General features: G+C 48.1%; 1 protein-coding gene across 1 annotated transcript; it reads right to left on the minus strand.

Moving 5' to 3' along the window:
- Positions 1 to 96: 96 nt before the first annotated feature.
- CTDSPL2 (CTD (carboxy-terminal domain, RNA polymerase II, polypeptide A) small phosphatase like 2) lies at positions 97 to 16890 on the minus strand. Its single transcript, XM_010184758.1, has 12 exons — positions 16685 to 16890; positions 13188 to 13326; positions 11381 to 11530; positions 10692 to 10907; positions 9876 to 9954; positions 9490 to 9601; positions 8566 to 8652; positions 4651 to 4713; positions 4476 to 4555; positions 2249 to 2375; positions 1329 to 1424; positions 97 to 815 (listed from the first exon to the last, which is right to left on the minus strand). Exons 1-12 carry the CDS (start codon positions 16874 to 16876, stop codon positions 750 to 752), a joined length of 1407 nt encoding a protein of 468 aa, XP_010183060.1. The 5' UTR covers positions 16877 to 16890; the 3' UTR covers positions 97 to 749.
- Positions 16891 to 22734: the final 5844 nt, after the last annotated feature.

The raw sequence follows: 22734 nt of genomic DNA on the forward strand, positions 1-22734 counted from the left end.
TGGAAAAGGTTTCGACTACAGTAGAATATTACAGAAAGAAAAAGATAAATGCCGGGGGGGGTTTTTCTTCCTAAATGAAACTTACGTGGACTAAAACTAGAGAGTATTTTAAACAAATATACAGTATGCAGGCAGACGAAGCAGGAAAACGGCCATCCAACTGTTTAATAAAAAAAACTAAGAAAATTTGGCTATTTCCAGAAAAACTATGAAGCGCCTCAACTAAAAGGAATGCATAATGAAATTCTAATCTAATACAGGTCAAAAATGTAAAAAGGTTATAAACCTTAACAGGAAAAATAAAACAACTTGTACTGGCCATTCCTGTTGAAATGAGAATCTGAAAAGTAACAGAAAAGTGGCTACAAACCCACTTAGAGCACCAAACAGAGAGAAAACAAGAGTCCATTTTCGATCTCTGTTGTATCATAAAATCCTGTGTTTCTACAGGTCAAACTGCTGGTGGCAGAAACAGAATTCTGTATAAACTGCAGATGTCCTGTACATAAAAAATCGCCTTGAGTCGCACTAGTTCTAAAGCCTCTTCTGTTCTAGCCTACCTACGGTGTGTACTGTACTGCGCTGAATGCCAGAGTCTCTTTCTGTAACCCTTGATTATTGTTGGGCACCAAAGATAAGAAAAGCAAGACGGGGTACAAAAATGCAAAATTTCAACAGTAATGGCAATGTTTTGTTTCAGTCCGAAAGGGTCCTGCATTTTCTCCCCCTGCAGCGATCGGACAAAGGCTTTAATCGGGGGGTAGCAAGTCATGCAAGCGAAATCTGTCTCTGATGTGAGGTCGGACATCTTCGTTCTGCAGGGAAACAAAAAAGCGCCAGTTTTAGGAGAACGAACGCGTCTGTAAACCAGATTTTAACAGGGCCCGTTCTCTAACCCCGCTATTTTAATGTAACAAAATATGAGCCACGAGTATGTCATTACATGAGAAATAACCGCGTGACGTTCACACCAGCTGAGGAGTCGTTTGTTTGTGGTTTAGGACTAAAGGCCCACATCAGCGCCAACCAGAGGCACTGTTTAATCGAAATGCCTACAGATCCACCATGTCACGGAGGTCGATGGTACAACTGCCCTGCCCTTGATGGAAAGCAGCGAGAAATAACGCCAGGCTGTCTTTGGCGATGGAAAGCAGCCCCGGTGCACGCGCTGAAACGCCGCGCGAGCCCCCCCTTTGGAGAGGCAGCCACGTCTGACCTCAGCCGCTCAAAAACGCGTAATATGTGTGAACGTGCTTAAATCCTAAAATGCGTGAACGTAATCACACGCGCTATCTAACATCTGGGGGCATCTGCGGGGAAACGCTCACCAGCTCTACGAGTTTCTCCAGAAACGGAATCAATTTTAGGAGCTCGTTGTCATTTTTATCCATGAACCAGCTTTCTATAGGAATTCCATTGGAGAGCTAGGGTTAAAAAAGAAAAAGAAATCAACACGTGATTTATATTTAATTGATCTGAGAATATGATCAGTGAAATAGCATTTTTGGGGGAAAACCGTTTCCAAGCTATAGTTTATGAACGCGTATTTTTCCTCTGAAGTTTCTACTCCAACTCACTTGCGTTATCCCTTCCTTTGCAGGCGCCACTGCCAAAGGTTCCACGTCAGAGCTGAAGCACAAAGCTCTGCTGGACCGAGCAGCAGGGGAGTTCTGAGCCAGCTGCAGGTCACTGCCCGCTCGCTGGGCGCTCCTGCACGCCCCTGGTGCACGGGAGGCCGCATCAAACGGGTTTGGGCTCTGCTGCTTCAGTGAGGTGAGGCGTCAGATCAGGCTCTGCACTGATCCATACCTCAGCTACCGGGACAGGTACGACCACGCTGCTGCAAAACCTCAATGTCAGCCTGCAAAGGCTTAAGCGATTTTCACAGCTGTGCATCACTTCAACCAGGGGCTTTGTTCTTCATCATTTCCCCAGCATTAACAAAATTCAACGCACGACAGAACCCAAGCAACACGTCTGTGATTACTTCAGAAACGCTGGATGAGAGCAAACCGAGCGGTTATAAACCTGCTCAGGTAAGAAGTCGCTTTGCACTTGATCAGCGCTTCTCAGAGACAGGAGAAAAAGGAGCAAACCGGAGCGGGTTGGTACGGTTTGCTTTGCAAACCCAAACCCAAACCTAAGCACAAAACTTAATGCAGACTTTAAATCAAAAGGCCGTGTTTCACTGGGTGCCTTCTGAACGCCCTGTGCCCACCCGAGGAGTCGCTGACAGCAGCGGCCTTACCTGATAAGCAAAGGCTTGCGGTGAATTGTCGATGATGATGGTTTTGGAGAGATCTCTACCAAGAATGTTTAAATCCTTGATGTAATTTCCTTGTACACAAACGCAATGCTCGCGGAAAAGTCGATGCCTGGGATTAAAGTGAGATGCCAATTAATGGGACGAGTCACAGCACCTGCACTGCACAGGGGAAGGGCAGAGCTGACTTTGACAAGCGTTATCCAGTTTTTCCTCCTCTGATCTACTTCGCCCATTTTCAAGAACCGTTCCCTTTTCCCCGTTCACTTTAGAGCCTTTCCCTGGTGAAGTGACCAGCTGATCTGATGTTCACCCGGTTCTGCGGGCGGCTGGATGTGTTTACACAGAAAAGCTCACCTCAGATGCGCAGAATGCTGATGAACAGCGCCTGGCTTTCCAGCCACTTTGCAGATGGATTGACAGAGGCACCCAAAATACTCCAGCAATTTTGCAAGGCCTGAGATCAGCGACCAGCTCTGCACAGGAGCCCATTTATTGGGTTTATTTCCTTTATTTTCCCTTTTATTTCCCTTTACTTCCCTGTGATTTTGTTCCAGCTCACCACGGCCTCCCTGTGCCACTGCACGCTCAAGCACAAAGTACCACAAGAAATGTTTCCTTTTTATGCTACCTCTGTTCGCAATTAACCTATTTCAGTTATTAGAGCTTTTTAAAAGCCTCGAGGCCAAAACACTCCATCAACTTCTTCCTTTCCAATTAGTCTGCTCCCTTTTAATTTAATACAGAAGAAACACAAAGTAAATGAATGCATAGACTCAAAGGACTCCGATTAAAAGAATACCAGGACTAAAACTGAAATTGCATGGAGTATCAGGGCAGTTGTAATTTAAGAATCGACTGTAAACCAGAGAGGGTTTGAGCTTTCCAGTCGTATCACAAGGCAGCTTCTTTAAGGCTGCTCATGTTTTGCAGGGAAGTTTCTAGAAGCTGCACACACTGTGCTTATCACTGAGGGGTCGAGTTCCTCGTGTTGCTATGGAGGGAAATCAGCTGGTGCCTCGGCAGCGAACACATTTAAATATAGACTGTGAGTCACACCGCGCTGCCTGCCAGGTCTGCCTCCAGCCAACGGCTCGGCTCGCCCTGCTCCGATGGCGGCTCTGCAGCGCCTCACGCTTCACACCCGAACTCACGCGTCACACCCCAACTCAGGCATCACACCCCAACTCAGGCATCACCTCCGGACTCAGGCATCACCCCTGAACTCACGCATCACACCCCAACTCAGGCATCACACCCCAACTCAGGCATCACCTCCGGACTCAGGCGTCACCCCTGGACTCAGGCGTCACCCCTGGACTCAGGCGTCACACCCCAACTCAGGCATCACCGCCGGACTCAGGCGTCACCCCTGAACTCACGCATCACACCCCAACTCAGGCATCACACCCCAACTCAGGCATCACCTCCGGACTCAGGCGTCACCCCTGGACTCAGGCGTCACCCCTGGACTCAGGCGTCACCCCTGGACTCAGGCGTCACACCCGGACTCACACATCACACCCCAACTCAGGCATCACCTCCGGACTCAGGCGTCACCCCTGGACTCGGGCGTCACACCCGGACTCGGGTGTCACCCCTGGACTCAGGCGTCACACCTGGACTCACACATCACACCCCAACTCAGGCATCACCCCCGGACTCACACATCACACCCGGACTCAGGCATCACCCCTGGACTCACACGTCACCCCCAGTCTCACACATCAGTCTTTCCATGCACTCTCAGCACCCCGTTTGGCCGTATATTTGGTTGTGCTTTTCCTGCTCCCAAGGCAGTGAAAACTGCAGTGCTGCACCATCCCTGGTCAGCTCCTGGAGGAAGTTTTTAGCGCTACGGATGCACGCTCCGACTCATTTTCAAGTGCCAACACCTCACTCGTTCATCCCCCTGGCTGCGTGACTCAGCTGGCCTCAGCCATTCCAAGGACTGAACGTATTTCAAGTCCAGTTTTGTTTGCCCCTTCAAAACGCAGCGGCAAGCAGGCTTCCCAAAACCACACCGGGATTCTGTTGAGCGTGCCATGAAAACAAGCGACCAGACGGCTGCATGAACACCAGGGGACAGTTCATCTCTACGCTCTTCAGGAAAACGAGTGGCGAGGTGCCTGAACTACCAGGGGAGAACCACGGCTGCACCCACTGGCCCGGTTTGCTTACAACAGATATGTTCACAATTTTCTGTGTTTACCTGACCAGTTGCTTTTTAGGGTCTAGTATGTTCAATAACTTGTCTGCATACACCTTCTTAGAAGCAGTAAAAAGAATGATCTGTGGATTAAAGGGGAAAAAGGAATTATTTTAGATACAAGTATGTGACTGTAATTTAAAAATGACGTTCAGAGGAAGGGTCTGATTGGTTTTACCTCATAAATCTGAGACATACGTTCCAGGAATTCTCGGAAGAATGGCCTTAACCGGACATAAACCTGCAAAGAGATGGACTTCATTACAGGCTCAAAACACTTCAGCTATCGCCCGCACTCCTGAGTATCAATTTGTAAAGATTAGGCCAGAATCAGCATTAGGAATAAAGCAAACAGCAAATATTAACTTCCTACAGCAGAACAACTCAGTTAAACCAGTATTAAATCAGCCTGCAGCCTAAGCAACTCAAAGTGGAAGCGCAAGGCGATACAATCAGGCTCAAGAGTTTTTACTGGAAAAACGGATGGAATGAGAAATAATCTCAACTGAAATGTAAAGGAATATCAGTCTCTACAGAAGAAATGAAACGGGTTGCTCCGAGCATCCTGAACCAGCTTTCACCATCAGCGCAGGCACCAGATGACGTGTGCCAGCACATCCACTAAACCGTGCTCTCAATGACCTCTGCTGAGCACTGCACCTTGAACACGGGGGTGGCAGAGGTGATTCTTTTTTAAAAGAAGGTCTCAGCTGCTTCCAAGTTTCCCTAAATCCAAACATATACAGAATTATTCCCTGCAAACACCGCAGACTCCTGAGAAGAGACACCAAGTTCAGAGATGTCCGCATCTCTCCACCCTCCTTTCCCTTCAGAACTCAAAAGCCAGTCACAAAGCGGCTGCTAACGCTCGAGCTGTTAGGGCTCCGTCACTGCACACCAGAGAACAGCTGCAAACAGCGGCAGGCAAAAGGATGGCGTTTGGTGCCAAGGTCTCTTCAAGAGCTCCATTTCCAATTACCCAGCCCCTGCTCGGCTCGGGAAGCGCAGCTGTCGCTTCAGAAACACCTCTTCAACATCTCTTCTACAAACTCCCCTGGCAACCAAAGCAGTAAGCTGAGGTATCCGTCCATGTAATATAAATAAAAACAGCTTCCATGTCATTTACTGTTCCTTTTAAATCTGCGTGGAGTTATATTGCTCACAATGGCCAGTTGAACGAGTTTTTACAGTCATTCAGTTAGAGGAGAGAACAGCCACGGCTGCCTGGGTTCCTGCCGTGTGCAGGCTCTTTCTGCTGGAGCTGTCAGGTTGTTTAGCGTGGGGATCACTGCAGCATCTCTGCAACGTGTTCTGGTGCAGGTTACTGCCACGTAACTGTGTGCCTATCTTAAAAGAATATCTAAGTTTCCATGTGGTACTAAGAAGTTCGTATGTGAATGCAAACAAGAAAACAGTTTCACAGTGGAACCTGTATTTCTAATCACAGCTTGCACATGTGCAAGTTAGCAGTGACATCGATGGCCGGCACTGGTCTGTACTGGTTTGTGACACTGGGGCACAGCCGAGGGCCACCACATCACACCCAGCTACGAGGAGCTGACACACAACTGCAGCAAAGCATTTCAGCAACCAGAGTACAACAAAACGCACCCATCGCTGCAATGAGCACATCTGATCTGAAAGGTGGCTTTTGAAAATACAGATAAGTGTCCCATAATCATTCTCACCATTTTTAACGACTGGAAGTTTGTCAGCAGAGACAGACGCTATCATCTGCTTCACAGTGACTTACAAACACGTAACATAGGGGAAAAGCCCCTTCAAGGTTTTCTGGTGGGTTGGTTGTTGTTTTCCCCCCCAGTTGATCATCACATCCCGTTACTTCAATGGCAACAAAACCCAAATGCACAAAACCAGAACTGTCATTCGATGTTCCTTCCATCCAACCATCCCCAACCAGACAGGGGTTACAAATCCCCAAACCAGACAGGGGTTACGAATCCCCAACCAGACAGGGGTTACGAATCCCCGACCAGACAGGGGTTACGAATCCCCGACCAGGCAGGGGTTACGAATCCCCAAACCAGACAGGGGTTACGAATGCCCAAACCAGACAGGTTATGAATCCCCAACCAGGCAGGGGTTACGAATGCCCAAACCAGGCAGGGGTTACGAATCCCCAAACCAGGCAGGGGTTACGAATCCCCAACCAGACAGGGGTTACAAATCCCCAACCAGACATAACCACCCAGCCATGGCTCTTCCATGGCCAAAGTGCAATTGTAGAGGTCCTACTGAACTAAAACAAAGTCTTCCCAACCTAAGACCAGACTGCTCTGCCCAAGATCCACTAAGGCTTCCTGGCGTTCAGATCCAAAGCTTGGTGGCGCTTCTGCTGTTTCCCAGAAACGGACAGCGTGGAGCTCACCGGGAGGGAGAGCCAGCACCCACCAGCGCTGTTTGCCTCGTGTGGCTGCAGTAATGAAGTCAAGCATCTGTGTTTGTTGGCAGTAAGATGGAGCACATGTAACACCATATTCGTAACCTCCCGCTGACCCACGGCGTTCCTGCGCATCTTCCAAGGCTCAGGAGGATCAAAGGGAATTGCTGTGTGCTAGATCGGTAAAGATGCAGCTCAGCTGAAGCCCTGAGTGGAAACATCTGCCTTGGGCTGCGAAGGCAGGGAAGGGACCCTTGGAGTGGAACCGAGGGCGAGATGATCTCATGACTTGAAACCAGCAACAGAAACAAAACCTCCTTACCAAGAAAATAAAGAGAAATGTCTTTGTAAGATAAGCTGCTTATCTTATTATGTAAAGGAGTACGAGGAGTGCAAAGTCTAAAGTCTACAGCTGGAAAACTGAACGTTTGGTTTTGTTTTGCAGTCAGATGTAAGACAGCACTTGTGTACAAGGCCGTTAAAGAAAGCTTCAGAAATACTGTAAGGCCCTCTTTCCATTGACCTCAATTTCCAAGAGGTAAAATCTCGGTTAGATCTCAGCATAAACACACAACACCAAAAGGACCAGGGATACAGACAGAAAATACCCAAATCACACTGAGATCTCTGAAGAGAAGGGAAAAATGAAGCTTTAGTCTTGCTGGTTCTGTCAGCAGTGTCAAGAACCTCCACAGAACTAATCCTGAGGCTTCTTCCACCCTCAGCCTGGAGGAAACTGCATGGCCATCACCAAATGAGAGATAAGATAAAGCCCTGTTTAAACATCACTTTGGCTTTTCAGATTCCACTGGTTTTTATACACAACAGCGAAGAGAAACATTTTTAAAACCAGGAAAAGCACCTGGACAAGTGTCCTCTCGAGGTGCCTGGCTCATTCTCCAAAGATACTGCAGTGGGGTCCAACACGGTGTGAGCTATGCGGTGGGGAAGCTGCTGCTACACCACACAAGAGGACCCGAGAGCTCCTCCTCCCCACGGCTGCTCCTCTGCGGTACGTCAGTGTGAATCACACACAACTGCAACACCTCCTGAAGCAGAACAAGCCCTAAAGGCAGCAGCTTCCACAAGACAACCAAAACTCTCTGAGTACCCAGTGGATGCTCTCTGGGTGTGCAGAGGGAGATCTGGCACTGCAGAGTGCACGGCAAGGCTAACGACCGAGACAGAGCCAGGTAATGGTGGGCTCTGAAGGTGTCTTCCTTGCAGGAAGAAGTGATCGAGCAACGTGGTTTTCCCTACCAAGGGAAGTTCACAGTCAGCAAGAAGCTGGACCTGGCTGAACTGCCAGCGCCCCTGCCTCCACCTGCGGCCAGGAGAAGGGCTGCCATGAAGAGACATCACCCACGCTCCCAGCAATGACCGGGTGCAGCCACAATCAATGACCGGGTGCAGCCCAAACCAATGACTGGGTGCAGCCACAATGACCATGTGCAGCTGGAGCCAGGGACCGACACCCCCGCGCAGCGGTGGCACCAAACAGCACCCCGCAGCATCACCGAGCGTGAACAATGCACCCCACACAACATGACCCCTGCAGCTCACAACCCAGGCCGCGGTGAAACGCCAGGCGGTTACTCGCCTCTCTTTAAACAAGACAACAACAAGTACAGCGAGAACTCCTAGGTTAAACAAAATAAAAAGGGGACGTATTTGTCTATGCGCGCTCATTACCTGGTAAATGACATCTTGAAAAAGAACTGGAAAAGTGAGTGCAGCATCTTCTAATTCATTTAGACTACAGTGCACTAATGTTTCATCCTATTGGAAAAAGAAAAGGCGTTATGATAGAAAGAAAAGCTCGTGAAAAGAACAGTGAAAAGAGGTGTAATTGTCTGGACTTTTATGCCCATTTTAAGGTATGTTTATTTAGTCTGGGCAATTCATTTTTGTGCAAATGCTGTCAAGATTGAAGAAGAATTCTCAGCGTGAATTACACGTTTCATTATTGGTGCAGTTTTTGAAAAAATTCACTTGGAATTGTGTGCCAGGAGCATAATTACAAGAAGATGTTTTGATTTTGGAGGCTACCCTGCCATGCGGTTCAACCCTGTCACTCTGAGTAACCCGTCCCTTCAGGAGACGAGACGACACGCCACCTGATGCTGGTCATGACAAAACAACGCTCCTGACATTAACAGGGCCTGAAACAACTTCCAGAACAGAGACTTGCAGAAATGATTAGAAATTATTCTCTTTCTATGAAGATTTTTAAATGTGGATTTGTACCCTCTAAGGATAAGAAGATTCATTCTTGGTCAATCTTGACGCAAGACACATGAAACAGAACTTTCCCATTATTCCATCTCATCAATTCCACGTTGGCTTTAGGAAAGCTTTCTGGGGACAGATAACTCTTTGTTTGAGATGATAAATAAATCAATGGTGTGGTTTTTCATCAGGATGTTAAGTATTCAACAAACACAGAAGCACTGCCGCTATTTTTTTAATGCAGACTATGACTGACGATATTAAACTTGTGCAGCATTCAGCAAGGCCTTTTTGTGGAAGGCAAACTCTGCTGACCTCAGCACCAAACGACAGAAACGCAGTGCTCCCCAGCCCCTGCTTCTGGAAGGTGTTTGTGCCACCTCTTACCAGGTCTAGAACTAATGAGAACTCTGGTGTGCTTCTCGTTTTCAGTGGCAGAGCCGGCTTCCGGTTGAGCTGCTCTTCTGTTAGCGGTGGGACGTGTTTGATGAAGTAATACCTGAAAAGGACACAGATTTCGCTGTAGAAACGTGCATACATCATTTAACCGGTGAGCTCGCACCCCAGCTTAAATATTTTAAATATTTAAAGCTGAACAAAAATATTTTAAATCGAAAAAAACCATCAATGCACACTTATTTTTTGAGCCAAGAGCTTTTGGAATTCAATCATTATCATAATATAAAAATGGTCCAGCTCAAAAACCCCACCTGTCTGAACCCAACGCCCCAAATGATCCATTTAACACTTCCAGCCCAAACGTCAACACTTACGGATCAAAGACTTCCCAGTCTTCTTCATAGGTGGCTTCTGCGTGGGCTGATGAGTAGCCACTGTCTGGAGATACTGGTGCTAAAATTCAACGAAAACGACCAAAACAAAACAAATAAAACAAAAAAACCACAAGAGCTGGTCTTATTAGTGCAGTTTTTACAAGTGGAAATTTGCACTTGATAGGCGAGCGCCTCAAACAGCCGTGAAAAGAGCTCCCTGCAGTGCAAAACCTCACCCTCTCTGCCCCCGCGTGATCTAACGTTAGCAATAATGAATTTCATTGCTCGTTTAGATAACTGGGAAGAACCTGGCGCTGGCCATCCACGAAGAGGAGAAGCTGCATTTTAGGGATACAATTTTTGTATGGATGAGTCACTTGAAGAAAATGTGGACGGTTGATGTAGGAACTCATCGTTTCTCGTTCCCCTCACCACGTTATTCTAACGCATCAGAACGTGGCAGGTTTCCCTCTCGTGACCAGCACGTCTGGGGCGTGCGTTTCTAACGGAAGGGGGTGGTGGTGGGGAGGGTTCAATATTCATTAAAATGCCTTTCTTCTGGAATCTTTGCTTTCATTTAAAGAAATGCTATGAGGCCAGCTGAGTTACACCGGGATAGATGAGACTTGCCAAAACCGCGTCTTTGGTGCATAGGAGAGATGTGTCTATTGAACACAAAAATCACTATTAACGTGGTGTGCACGCCCTAAATAAAGGTGAAATATTAATTTTTACAAGCTGCAGGTGCTAGGATTTCCCCAGCAGCACAAACCACAGCACCAACGCCTGTGTCCCAGACAAGGCCACGTCTCTTACCCGTCAGCGGCGGCAGGTCCCGGTCGCTCGTCTCCTCCACCTCCTCCAGGCCGTTGTTGACGCTGGCTCTGCCCGGCGCGGCCTGGCTGGCGTACGCTGCCCCGTTGGTGGACGTGGCGCTGCTCGTGGTGATCTCGTCCACCTGCTCCATGTCGAGCTGCTTCACGATCTCCTCAGCCTCCACAGCCTGGCCTGGGGAATCCGAGCCCGACGTTCCTGCATTGAGAGTTCAGCGCGCTCAGAGCCCAGTTCCCCGTCAGGGAACCAGGGCACCGGGGCGCTGGTGGTCATCACGAACCACAAACCAACGTTTAGGGGCAACTGAAGATGGCTGCGTTGATTCACCTTACAAAAACAAGAACCAAACTGAACACCATGACAAATGTCTTTATGTGTGGGACAAGGAACTTCATACCGAGTTTTTTTCTCCTCCTTTTCTTTTTAAATAAAAGGTACACTACTAGTTACTTACACCTACAAAACAAACGTTCTCATGCATACACACTTATTGCTTCTTTTATTAACGATCAACCCTTCTAAGAAATAAGGAGCCCTTTACCTGGTAAGAGGAACTCTTGGGCTGCAAATCAGAATGAAATGTGTGCTGCCGCTCAAAACAGCTTGGTCTCAAAACACCCAGAGCTACCATTCTTAGCTTTAGCACTAGTGACTTCTTAAACACTACTCACCATTTTTATTTGCTGGTGAAAAAAAATTGAAAACAGGAGAAAATATGGTTCCCAGTAACGTGGTTCGTGGGGGACTGCCCGTGGTGGGATTATCTTCCAATTTTCCATTTTGCTTTACGTGTTGGTTCGTCATTTCATAGCTTCCAGCTTCTGTAAAAGACAAGTTAGGAAGTACAACACCGTGCTTCTGCTGTCCGCTGTTACATCCTTTCATTGCTATTATTTTCACTGTAGGAAAGATCCCTCCTGTCCATGGCTCAACTTGGTTGACAAAAAATTAGCCTGAGTATTTAACTTAAAATAAATAAACAAATAAAACCCTAGCGATTTCGTATCAACGTAAAAACGAAACGCCAATCTTCAACACCGTCTGAAGTTTAACACTTCAAATTAGGAAGCAGCCGCCGTTTACATAAAGCATGCTATGCATTAACAAACACTGGAAGTTCCAATGTTTTCCGCGGGCTGGAGGGCAGCAGGGGAGGCTGAAGACGCCGCGCAGCTGCCACAAGCAGCGGTGTCAGTACCGGCGGACCCCGCTAGATGGAAACACCCGAAAGGGGCAGTGCGAGGCCAGGGGCTGAACCTCAAGATCAGGTCCACGGTTTATTCTTCTCCACACAGATACACACACGTGTATGTGCATATAAATACAACTATGAAGTCAAATAACGTCTGTTATCACAGATAACAAGGGATCTTCCCATCACAAAACACAACGTGAAACAACTGAGGTTTTCCATGTGCGGGTGTGCACAGTGGAGTACATCCTGGCACTCAAAACTGCCACCTCACGGCCGAGAGCCAGGGCAGTCAGACTGAAGCGAAAGAGGAGTTATTTCCTCACAGCACCCAGCCCCTGAGACGCTCGTCCAGATGGAAGTGAGCAAACGCGCTGTGTGCACATGAGCTGAGAACCCTTTTGTCAGCTGAGCCTGCTGGAGCTGCACGAGTGCTCCACGCCTCCTGGGTGCGCTGCTCTGCACTGCAGCGTGTGCTGTTCACCAATGTGGAGTGTTCTAACTTCACAGCGCTCAGGGTGCTCCCCTCAGAACACCTCATCTAAGTCCTGTTTCCTTAGAAAAAGACTAAAAAATGGGAGTTTTTTTCAAGTCAGATCTGGAACCACAGCTGATACTTTCAATGCTGTTGACTATTTCATCAGGTCGTTACTAGGGATACTCAAAAAGCAACGACGTTCGCAGGGAGGTGGTCAAACACAGGAACATGGCTGGGGGATCTCCATCCTCAGAGACATCCACAGCGCGACTGGACAGGGCTCTGAGCAGCCTGCTCTAACCCCAAAGCCAGATCTCACATTGCTGTGAGGGGAGCAAGGGCACTGGTCCCGAAGACCTCGAGAGGTCCCTTCTGATCTCCATTTTCCTAAGATTTCTTTGACAGAAACCTGTCTGTGTTTGAGAGGGGCTTTCAATATCTAAGGACACCTCGTTACTCCCACAGAGGTCATGAGTTGGAAGTCGGATTTCACTTTTTTGTGAGAAAATGGGAGATAAGACAAATCAAATAACTATAAAAGAAGTTAACGGAGTTCTAGCATAGCTGGTCACGTTCACATACCCAGTTTACAGAGCTAGAATGGATGTGCCCGAGAAGTAACGCTGCCAGTGCTGCCTGCAGTCTTGAAGCCGTGCTCTGCTCCGCTGAGCTCCCCTTGCTCTCACCGAAGCCAATCCCAACCCTCCCTGAGCTCCCACACTAATGTGATGCCCCGTGCTGGTTACCAGCTCTGAGGCCACCGAATGCCCTTCAGCGGCACCACCACCCAAGGACAGCGGGTACCAACCTCCATTCATCTGACTTTTCCGCCGCACTCGAGAGATCTGTTTGTTAGGCTTTTCTCCTGTCTGAGGTGTGGATGTGATCAAGTTGTTATCGATATCCCGGTCAATTCTACTTCTTTTTGCAGGATTTTCTCTTTCTTCCTTAAAACAGAAAAGGGGGAAAAAAAGAAACACGGTGAATAGCGCCTCTTTTCTGCACTGAGCGCTGCCAGAAAACGTGAGCTGGTAGAGGAAGCTTCACTAAAAACCCATTTATTGTGCCAGAATATGCAAGGTGTACCTGGCCAGCTGGAATTTAAAACTCATTTCAACCGACACAACTCAAGGTAAATAGCAACTGGGGAAGAAAACCGTGCTTGGAACTCCTGTAGCAGAAAACCTGGCTGTGAGCACTAATTCACTGGAGAGTGAACAGGTAGTGCTGTGGAGTTTGGGAGACACAGAGACAAGGCAACGGAAACGATCTGAAACTCGATTTCTCTGCCTGTTACACGCACAGGAAGCAAACTGCAGTGATATCCAATGTGAAATTCTCCACCGTGCTCCCTACATAAAAGAAATGGAATTAAATATCAAAATAAATAACAAGGCCACAGACCATACCGAAGTTAATTAAAATTTCAATCTTAGAATTACGGTGTTACCTCTCTGGAGCAACGGGTTCACATCTTCAAAAAGAAAAAACAGTTTGCATGCTCCAAAAAAAAAAAGTAAATAGATCTTTGAGAAAAACTACTCTAAAGCCCACGCTAACTGTACAGGGGCTACAGGAAACACCAACAAACAGGGAAATGTGTTGACATCCGCACCAGAAGTGAACCCCACTGATCCCAAAAGCTTCCTAGACCAACAGCCTTGGTGAGAACAGTCCTGCTGCCAGCACTGGGGATGGGGGATATTGCATACACCATAAATCCAGGTAATGAGAGAGACCCCATGGTTCACTGAACTGGTGAGGACCAGGAAGGCGTTTCGTCTTCTAGGCCATTTGTTCAAATGCTCAACACCGGGGAAGAAATGAGAGAAACTAATTCACTCCTGAAATACCCGCTGGCTTTCATGAAACGAGCTCATTCTGCTCTATGGAAAACAAGCGCAGAGACACGACAAAAATGACAGCGGGGACAGGAATGTGGCTGGTGGGATCAGCCAGACGAAGAATCCACGAGTCTGGAGCCCCCTTTCCTCCTCCAGCCGAGGAGCCATCACCATGTGGTGGGAACACTCGCCCTGCTGCGCCCTCCTTAATAGAATTCCCAGGTGAAATGAGATGTAATGCTGTTGTGGATGAGATGTAATGTAGTTGTGGATGAGATGTAATGCTGTTGTGGATGAGATGTAATGCTGTTGTGGATGAGATGTAATGCTGTTGTGGATGAGATGTAATGCTGTTGTGCTGCTTGGTTCATGCACTGAAAATGTTATTACACAGATACAAAATTAAATATACCCATGACATGTATTCCTATAACATTCCATTTGAACCCTATAACCTATTCGACTCAGTATCACCTATCAGTGTCAATAATTGTGCCATGAGGAACACGGCAATGTCACAGCGACACAAACATTCTGCTTTTCGGTTGTTTTCAGAATCCACGTCTGCATTAAGGGACGGCCTAAACCGAGATTAACGTAGTAACTCACTTGAAGCCAAGGCAGTTCCTGGCAGTGCTAGGACCTCAAAATCAAACAGCTGGAGAGGAACTTGCAAAGTTCAGTTCCCCAATGCTAACAGTCAAAATGTTTACCAGTACTCCCTGTACACACATGTAGTTTTTCCGGTGTATCAGATCTGTCAGGTTGTAAACGACCAACACCACCGTGCACTCCGTTCTATCGCTGACGTGGATGGGGCCATGAGTTTGCAAAAGGCCTCAAGACCACCTCGATCACCACCACCACCGAAGGGTTTCAGCCTCTGGCTTCTCCAACTGAAGAGCTCTGAGGGTTTTCGGGTTTTGCTGGTTCAAGGAGCATTTCTGACAAGACATTTCCAGTCCCAAACGACCTACACCTCCGGTCGAAGCTGTCAAGATGTGCTTGTTACAGAGACGTTTCCTGCCGCAAATCCCCATGCCCTGGGCGGTGACCGGGACCTTCACGTCCCGCACAGGAGCCGTGGCCATGCACCAAGTTCTGCAGTTGCCAAGGCAGCCCCACAGCTCTGTGCTCGGGACTCTGGAACCACTCCTGGTCCCCTATGGACACAGGAGGGGCTGGGAAGGGGAAAGGGACAAAAATGGGGGCATTTCATATTAAAAATCCTGTCATTAAAAAAATAAAAGTGAAATGTGATCCGAAGATTTGGGAGAGGAAGAGAAGAGGGGAGGAGAGAAAGTTAACGAAAGCTCAAGGAGGCAAAGGGAGAGAGAACCAGACGTATTTCCCTTATCTTAAATGCTGGTGTAAAATGTTTCGCTCAGATTTCAGCGTTTTGTGGCAGTGGTTTTGCAGCCAAAACGTTGCACTACGGAGCTACACCAGAGGTGTGAACGTGGAAGAGACGAATCGTCCCGGTTGTACAAAAACCAAAATGTACCTGGATTTACCCATTCAGTTTTACTGCACTGTTTCCTTGCTGGTACCTCAGTGTTTCTCAGACAGGTAACACATGCCATGAAACGTTCAATTACTGCTACTTTAAAGTTATTTCAGCTTCAGCTTGTTACAAAATTCCTGTTTCAACGCTTATTTAAAAACTCAGAAAATACTTCTGAATTTCTATTTGTACATTAATTAATCATACATTTGTTTATCATCTACTTAATCTGGGCTACATTGTAATTCAGTTATGATTCCTTGGCTACTCTTCCTTAGAGGTTACAGCTACGTGTTGTCCATGTCTGGACTGCTGGATATGTATAAAATAAACGGATAAAATCCACATTTAAAGTGAACGCGCAGCAGGTTTTAACGTGTGAAGACGGGTAAAGCTCATGGGTACGGCTCCAGCCAGGAGGGATTCGGTGGTGCAGCCCTGGCAGTGTGTGACTGTGATCCCCCGCAGCACCACGCGGAGCAGCCCCATCACTTCAGGACGGTTGGACTGGTGAGGTTTGACCTTGACTGGCTGATGGACTCAACGATTTTGAATTAAAATGCTAAAAGGATTCAGCAAGTTGATGCAAACAGACCTGCTTCTCTTAGTTGCCAGTGCTGGTAACTCCCAAATTCAAGGAATCCTTAGAAGTTAAAAATCTACTGAATTTGTTAGTCCACTCTTTCACAAAGCAACGCCTCAGTAATACATCCTGTGATGTACTGGATTGACTGAAAGACGCCTGCAGTGACTCCTGCAGGGTGTGAAAGCCTGGTTGGTTTTGTTTTTCAGTATCTGTTACCTGACACAGCTATCCCAGGTACTTCTCACCTTCCCATCCTTTACAGGAATGTTCTGCTTCCACCACATCACACCTTTGTTTTGCAAATGGATTTAAACCAAATGTAACCGAATACAACACAATTAAAAGAAAGAAGAAGTGCACTGATAGTGTACCTTGGGTGTGCTTCCTTTGATGAACTTTTTGATTGAAGACAACAGGCCGGTTTCATTTTTGGGGGGTTTTCCTCCGCCTCCGGGCAGGCTCTCATCCACCTCCGAGTGTCTCCTCTTGGCCCTCAGGGCGCGCTGGCCGTGGATCTGGCTGGATTGCTGGGAAGCTTTCCGCGTCCGCAGCCTCATCTTCATGAGTGCCACATGGAAAGCTGTAAAAACACAAACATTTCGTCACTGAACGCTTCCTGTTGAGCCTCAGATCATGAATTCACAAGTTACATTACACTGACGGCGTTCTGATGCCCCGAGCCTTTACACCCATACACACTGCTTCACCCACATCAAGGAAAAGAGCCGTTTCTTCCTGTTAAGCCTCAGATCATGAATTCACAATTACATTACACTGATGGCGTTCTGATGCCCCGAGCCTTTACACCCATACACACTGCTTCACCCACATCAAGGAAAAGAGCCGTTTAAGTCCAGGGACAACAGTGGCAGAAGGACAAGTGACTCCTGTCTGGCCATGGACACATCTGTCCATGGGATCAATGAGGTTTCTGCACAGCTCTCTGAGCAGCAGGAACAAAACCCGACCTGCTTTTGGGATGACAGGACTGTGCCTGGTGACCTCAGCACCAAATGACCACGCTCCGTGGCCCAGGTGGTCGTTCCCAGCTCTGTGCTCCCCACAACACTTCCCTGTCAGTCTCCACGTTACATCTGGGATGAGGTGCAAATCTGAATTCGTGTCAAGCGTTCACAGAAGAAGAAATGTGCATTCGATTTGGGCGAGGACAGGGCAGCTCAGCAGAGGAACCTAAAGCAGCTCTCCAACACAGCTGTGTCTGGGACCAGCGCAAGACTCATGCAAGGGCAATATCTATTAAAGCAGAGGAAAGGCCACGCCAGGGAACGTGTCCCGTTGATCTCCAACCCTCACCCCACTGCTGGTGCAGCCGAACGTGTGCACACATCCAACTGCTGCTCTGGACGGGAATCTGCCCTGCCAAGCCCTCGGGCTGCTCCCAGTGGGACGACTCTGTGCTTGAAGTGATGCACAGACTGCATCGGGAGCAGGGAAAAGGAGCAGCAAGAAATCCAGCTGAGCTGCCGGTAAGAAAGTAACACGTGTTCCTGGCTGAAGTCATGACAAAAGCAGTTTGAAAAAGAAAAGCGTGTGCTCATCATGACAGGAATCAGCCTCTGCTTTTCTGAAGATCCTTTAGCATGTGTCTTATTGCTGAACAGACGGGACAAACAATGGATAACTTTTAAAGCATAAGAAGTGTCACAACAGCGACCCTGCTCAGGAACAGGCAACAGTGGCACTGGTGTGATTCGGACACAAAATACACTGGGGATGTTCTTCAAACCAGTCCCAAACCTGAGCAGCTGCACTGGTTCGCAGCGAGGAAAATCTCACTCTCAATGAAAGAAGTCCCCGCTCACGAACAATAACATAACTACAGACACTGGTTTTTAAAAGACTTCACAAAAAAGCACTCAATTGGTATTGCCAACAGTGAAACACTTGAGTTACAGTCTTAAGCGCCAGCAAACACGGGACTTCATTTTCCACACCTCCACATCGCCGTCGCAGTTAACACAAAACCTGCTCACCAACGGAAAGGACGAGTCAGGATTTGAATCGACGGCAGTGACCGTGGCAAAGCGGACGGGTACTGAGGTTTAGGGAAGAACACCAGAAACCACAGCCTACATCTGTAACCGCGGGTTCCTCATAGTCTGGGCCCTCTGCTAACAGAAGCATTACAGCTCCGAGTCCACGCGAGCAGCCTTTCGTCATCGGTATTTGCAACCAAACCTGCATTTTGTTTACAAGAATCCACTGCAGGTGGAAAAAACCAATGCAGAGAGAGAGTGACAAAAAATCCCCAAAGATTTTGAACCATTTTCTGTTCCTATTCCCTCACTAGAAAAATAAAGAGATACAAATGGCATTCTCATACAAAGATGTAAAATAAATGTGCCTGCTATCAGAACCTGCATCCCGACTTTTTGTCCTTACGAGTGCTGCCAGATTCATTGCTTGGGTGTGATTTACGGTGGGAAGGAGCCCCAACAACAGACACGTGCTCCTCCTGTACAGATCACCAGGACCTAGCTATAAAACTGAAGAAATGATCAAACATCAATGGACAGCATGGTCCAAAGATGCCTTAAAACACAGAGTTCGTTCTCACTTCAGAACACTGAGGAAAGCCCTACTTCTCACCAGTGTGGTGTGGCTTAAATCACGCACTCTGAGTTACCAGGACTTCCCAAAATCAGATTATCCCGGGCGGCTGAGAAAAAAAAACCAATTACATTTCAGGTTTCTTGTACGTGGGAGAGGAACTAATTCACAACCCTCGTGGGAAACCCAGCCCCAGACAGAAAAGGGCCATTAAACCTGTAAACCAAACAGATCAAACAGATCAATGTTTAAGTTAAAATCGTCAGCAATTTGTTGGAATGAAGTTAGAGAAAAACAACGCTGCTTTGCCTCATTAAAAATATTCCTGAAACTCTCCAAGGAGCTCTGGTGCTCCCATGCTTTGAGAGGGGAATTTATGAGTGGTATCATCAGCTTGGTTAGGAATTCACTTGGCTGAGTTATGACTCGGAAACCCTTGGACCCGTGTATTGCAAGGAGAGAGATGGCAGAGCCCGGACAGCAAGGCCAGGACGGAGAAGGGAGCAGAGAAGTGCTGAGAAGTTGAGAAGAGGGAAAAGGGAATAAAACCAGAAAGATGTGGGAAAAAACAATATGTAATCGTCAGAGCAAGCTCTCCAAGGTACTCCAAGACGTGGCAGGGTGACGTGAGGGGACACAGTGGCTCGCTCCTGCTCCCTCCTCGCGTCTTTCCCGCTCACTGCAGTTCATCCCCACCCAGAGACCAGGCGAGCTCACCGGGCTAATGGGGAAAAATCACTTTTGTGCCACTAAATCAGTGTATCAAGGGAACCAGTGGGCACCCGAGTAACACAACAGAGCAGGGTCACAGAATCACAGCACAGCTTGGGCTGAAGGGACCTTAAATCACCCCCAGTCCAACCCCTGCCATGGGGGAACACCTCCACCAGCCCAGGCTGCTCAAACCCCGTCCAACCCGGCCTTGGGCACTGCCAGGGAGGGGCATCCACAACATCTCCAGTACCAGTACAGCACCTCCAGTACCAGTACCACCAGTACCACAACACCTCCAGGACCAGTACCACAGCACCTCCAGCACCAGCACCACCAGTACCAGTACAGCACACCACCTCCAGGACCAGTACCACCAGTACCAGTACAGCACAACACCTCCAGGACCAGTACCACCAGTACCAGTACAGCACAACACCTCCAGGACCAGTACCACACCAACTCCAGCACCAGTATCATTTACCACGGGGAGTTAGGAATTAAGCAACTAAACACTAAAACAGAAGGGGATTTGGTACATCCAGAGATGCAACCCACATCCATCAAAACGTTCCTTCTGCATTTTGAAGAACAGGAAAGCTCCCTGCAATGTGACTTTATAGAACAGCAAGCACTGCTCTGCCGTTTCCTGAGTGGGAATTAAACCAGACCTTACCAAAACCAAACGTGTGCAAAAATGAGTTGGTCAAAACTGTAAAACGCTGCAAGAAGACTGACACGAGTGACATTCCAATTCGAGAATGAAAATATTACTTACAGTGCACTGGTTTTTCTAGAAGGGAACAGACACAAGGCAGACAAGAGGTGAACCACTTCAGCATCTGCCCATGGCGAGCACGCATTTCCCCAGCAAGGAACCACTCGGCTCCTCCGGACACTGCTGCCCGAAGGCTTTGGCTCCTTTCACAGCTGGGCATCCAGCCTGGGTTATGAACACCTCTGGTGGACGCAGCAGCAGTCCCCTCCGCTCCTCTCCGTGACACAAGTCTGCTTTCCGAACGCTTGGCGGAGCACAGCTTTTACCCAGGTTATGTTTGTGTTTCTGGAGCCAGCCTAAACCAGACCACAATACCTAACGTGCTCTCCCCATCACAACGATCCTGTCTGAACACGAACGTCAGGTTCCCTCCTCAAACGCGTCCAATTCGGATCTCACCTGGCTCTGCCAGCCCCTGAGCACCCACACAGGGGTGCACGGCATCACCCTGTGCAACTGGGGTGCTTTAATCCTCTTTTCCACAGACGCTCCCCCAGCAGCTTGCAGCCCAAAACCCTCTCCATGCAGTAATTCCTTCACACCATTGAAGCCGATGCCGACTATCACCACAACATCACGAACCTGGAGTCAACTGAACATGTTAGCAGCAAAGACTGCACATGGAAAGACTCGAGCCGTGTTTCTGCACTGTGCACAAGTCGTGTTTTAAACTCTCAAACCCCCTCTCTCCTGAATTCCTTCTACATCTGTAATAAACCAGCAAGGGGGGAGAAAAAAAGGGAGGGGGGGAAGAAAAACCCCATTCTTTGCAAAAGAAATAAATAGCAAAGAGGGACTAAATGGAATTCTCATTAAACAATTTCTGAGACAGGAAAGTCAGAAATGAGGGGCTATGAAAACGCAGCAGTGACCGAGCCACAGCCGCAGTCAATCTCCCGTTTCCTGGGGTTCCTGCACACCGCGCTGCCAGGCTCTCTACCCCGTCACTGCCGCTGGTACCGCACAGCACAGCCACAGTGCACCTACGGGAGACAAACTCCTGCCAGTGACTCACTGCTCTGAACAGGAGCAGCAGATTTTCAGCGAGATGATTTATTTCCCCACCACATACAGTACGACTGTTTTATCTGCTTTTCCCAAAACTATTAGAAGAAAAATTAGGTGAGGCACATATAATTACAGGGTTTAAGGCTTTCTGATACAGGAAAGAAAAGTTTAAGATAGCGAAAGAACAATAGTGACGAGCAAGAGGAGAGATAACTGACAAGAAAATGTTAAATTACAGTGTCGAACGATTTCTACATTTAATTTAGCACTCGGTAATAACACTGAATTGCCACCCCTGAACACTATAAATTCCAAGGCTGGCAGAAATCTGGAGGACAAAGACAACTGAACGCACCTCAGGAACGCAGCCCGGCGAGCAGGAACTCATCAGGAGAATTCGTTTCAGTTTTACAAAGCTGTGGACACCACCAAATTTAACCGCTGTGACCGCTGATGCCTGCGTTGGCACTGGGGAGATACCAGGGGCAGGGTCCCCCTGTCTCTCAGCTCAGGCAAATGAGTTCATCTCTTCCCAGTATTTCTGGACATGGATGGCAGTGGGCAGATGCTCGGAAAGAGGAGCCCAGAACAAGTCTTTTCTCCTTTTAAACAAATAATAGCAGCTGTATTTTAGCAGCACATTTCATGAGGGCGATGTTCCCCGATTGCACGTGGGAAAAAAAGCCTGGTGGGGAGAGAGAAACATGGGATGCACGCTAAACCCTGTGTGATGGTGCACCTGCCCATGTGCTGGTACACCTGTACAACTGCCTGTGTGATGTAAACCTGCCTGTGTGATGTAAACCTGCCTGTGTGATGTAAACCTGCCTGTGTGATGTACGCCTGCCTGTGTGATGTACGCCTGCCTGTGTGATGTACGCCTGCCTGTGTGATGTACGCCTGCCTGTGTGATGTACGCCTGCCTGGGTGATGTACGCCTGCCTGGGTGATGTACGCCTGCCTGGGTGACGGTACATCTGGCTGCACTCACAACAAAGCCATGGCAAATGACCTGGAGATTAAGTCTTTCACCCAGACAGGCCCTAAAGCACTTCACAGACTTCAAGGAAATGCTTTCTGGTAGTTCAGAGGTGTCGAGACTTCTCCCCTCACAGACTCTAGGCCTTTCTTTAAGCAACTTACTCTCCTTCCCCAGAAAATTACTGCAATTTCATGTCATTCCAGCAGATGTATTTCCCATTCTGCAGCACGCTGCATCACTTGTCACTCTCCTCAAACCTTCAAGTGTGTTTTTCCGTAACCACCTCCTAGAGACACAACAGTTCACTGGGAACCACAGCTCTAACAAGTCTGGAAGCAGCGCCACAGTGCAGGTAAAGCAAAGCAGAAAGA

The sequence above is a fragment of the Mesitornis unicolor genome, unplaced genomic scaffold, assembly GCF_000695765.1.
Source record: "Mesitornis unicolor isolate BGI_N332 unplaced genomic scaffold, ASM69576v1 scaffold6180, whole genome shotgun sequence".
Classification (NCBI taxonomy): Eukaryota; Metazoa; Chordata; class Aves; order Mesitornithiformes; family Mesitornithidae; genus Mesitornis; species Mesitornis unicolor.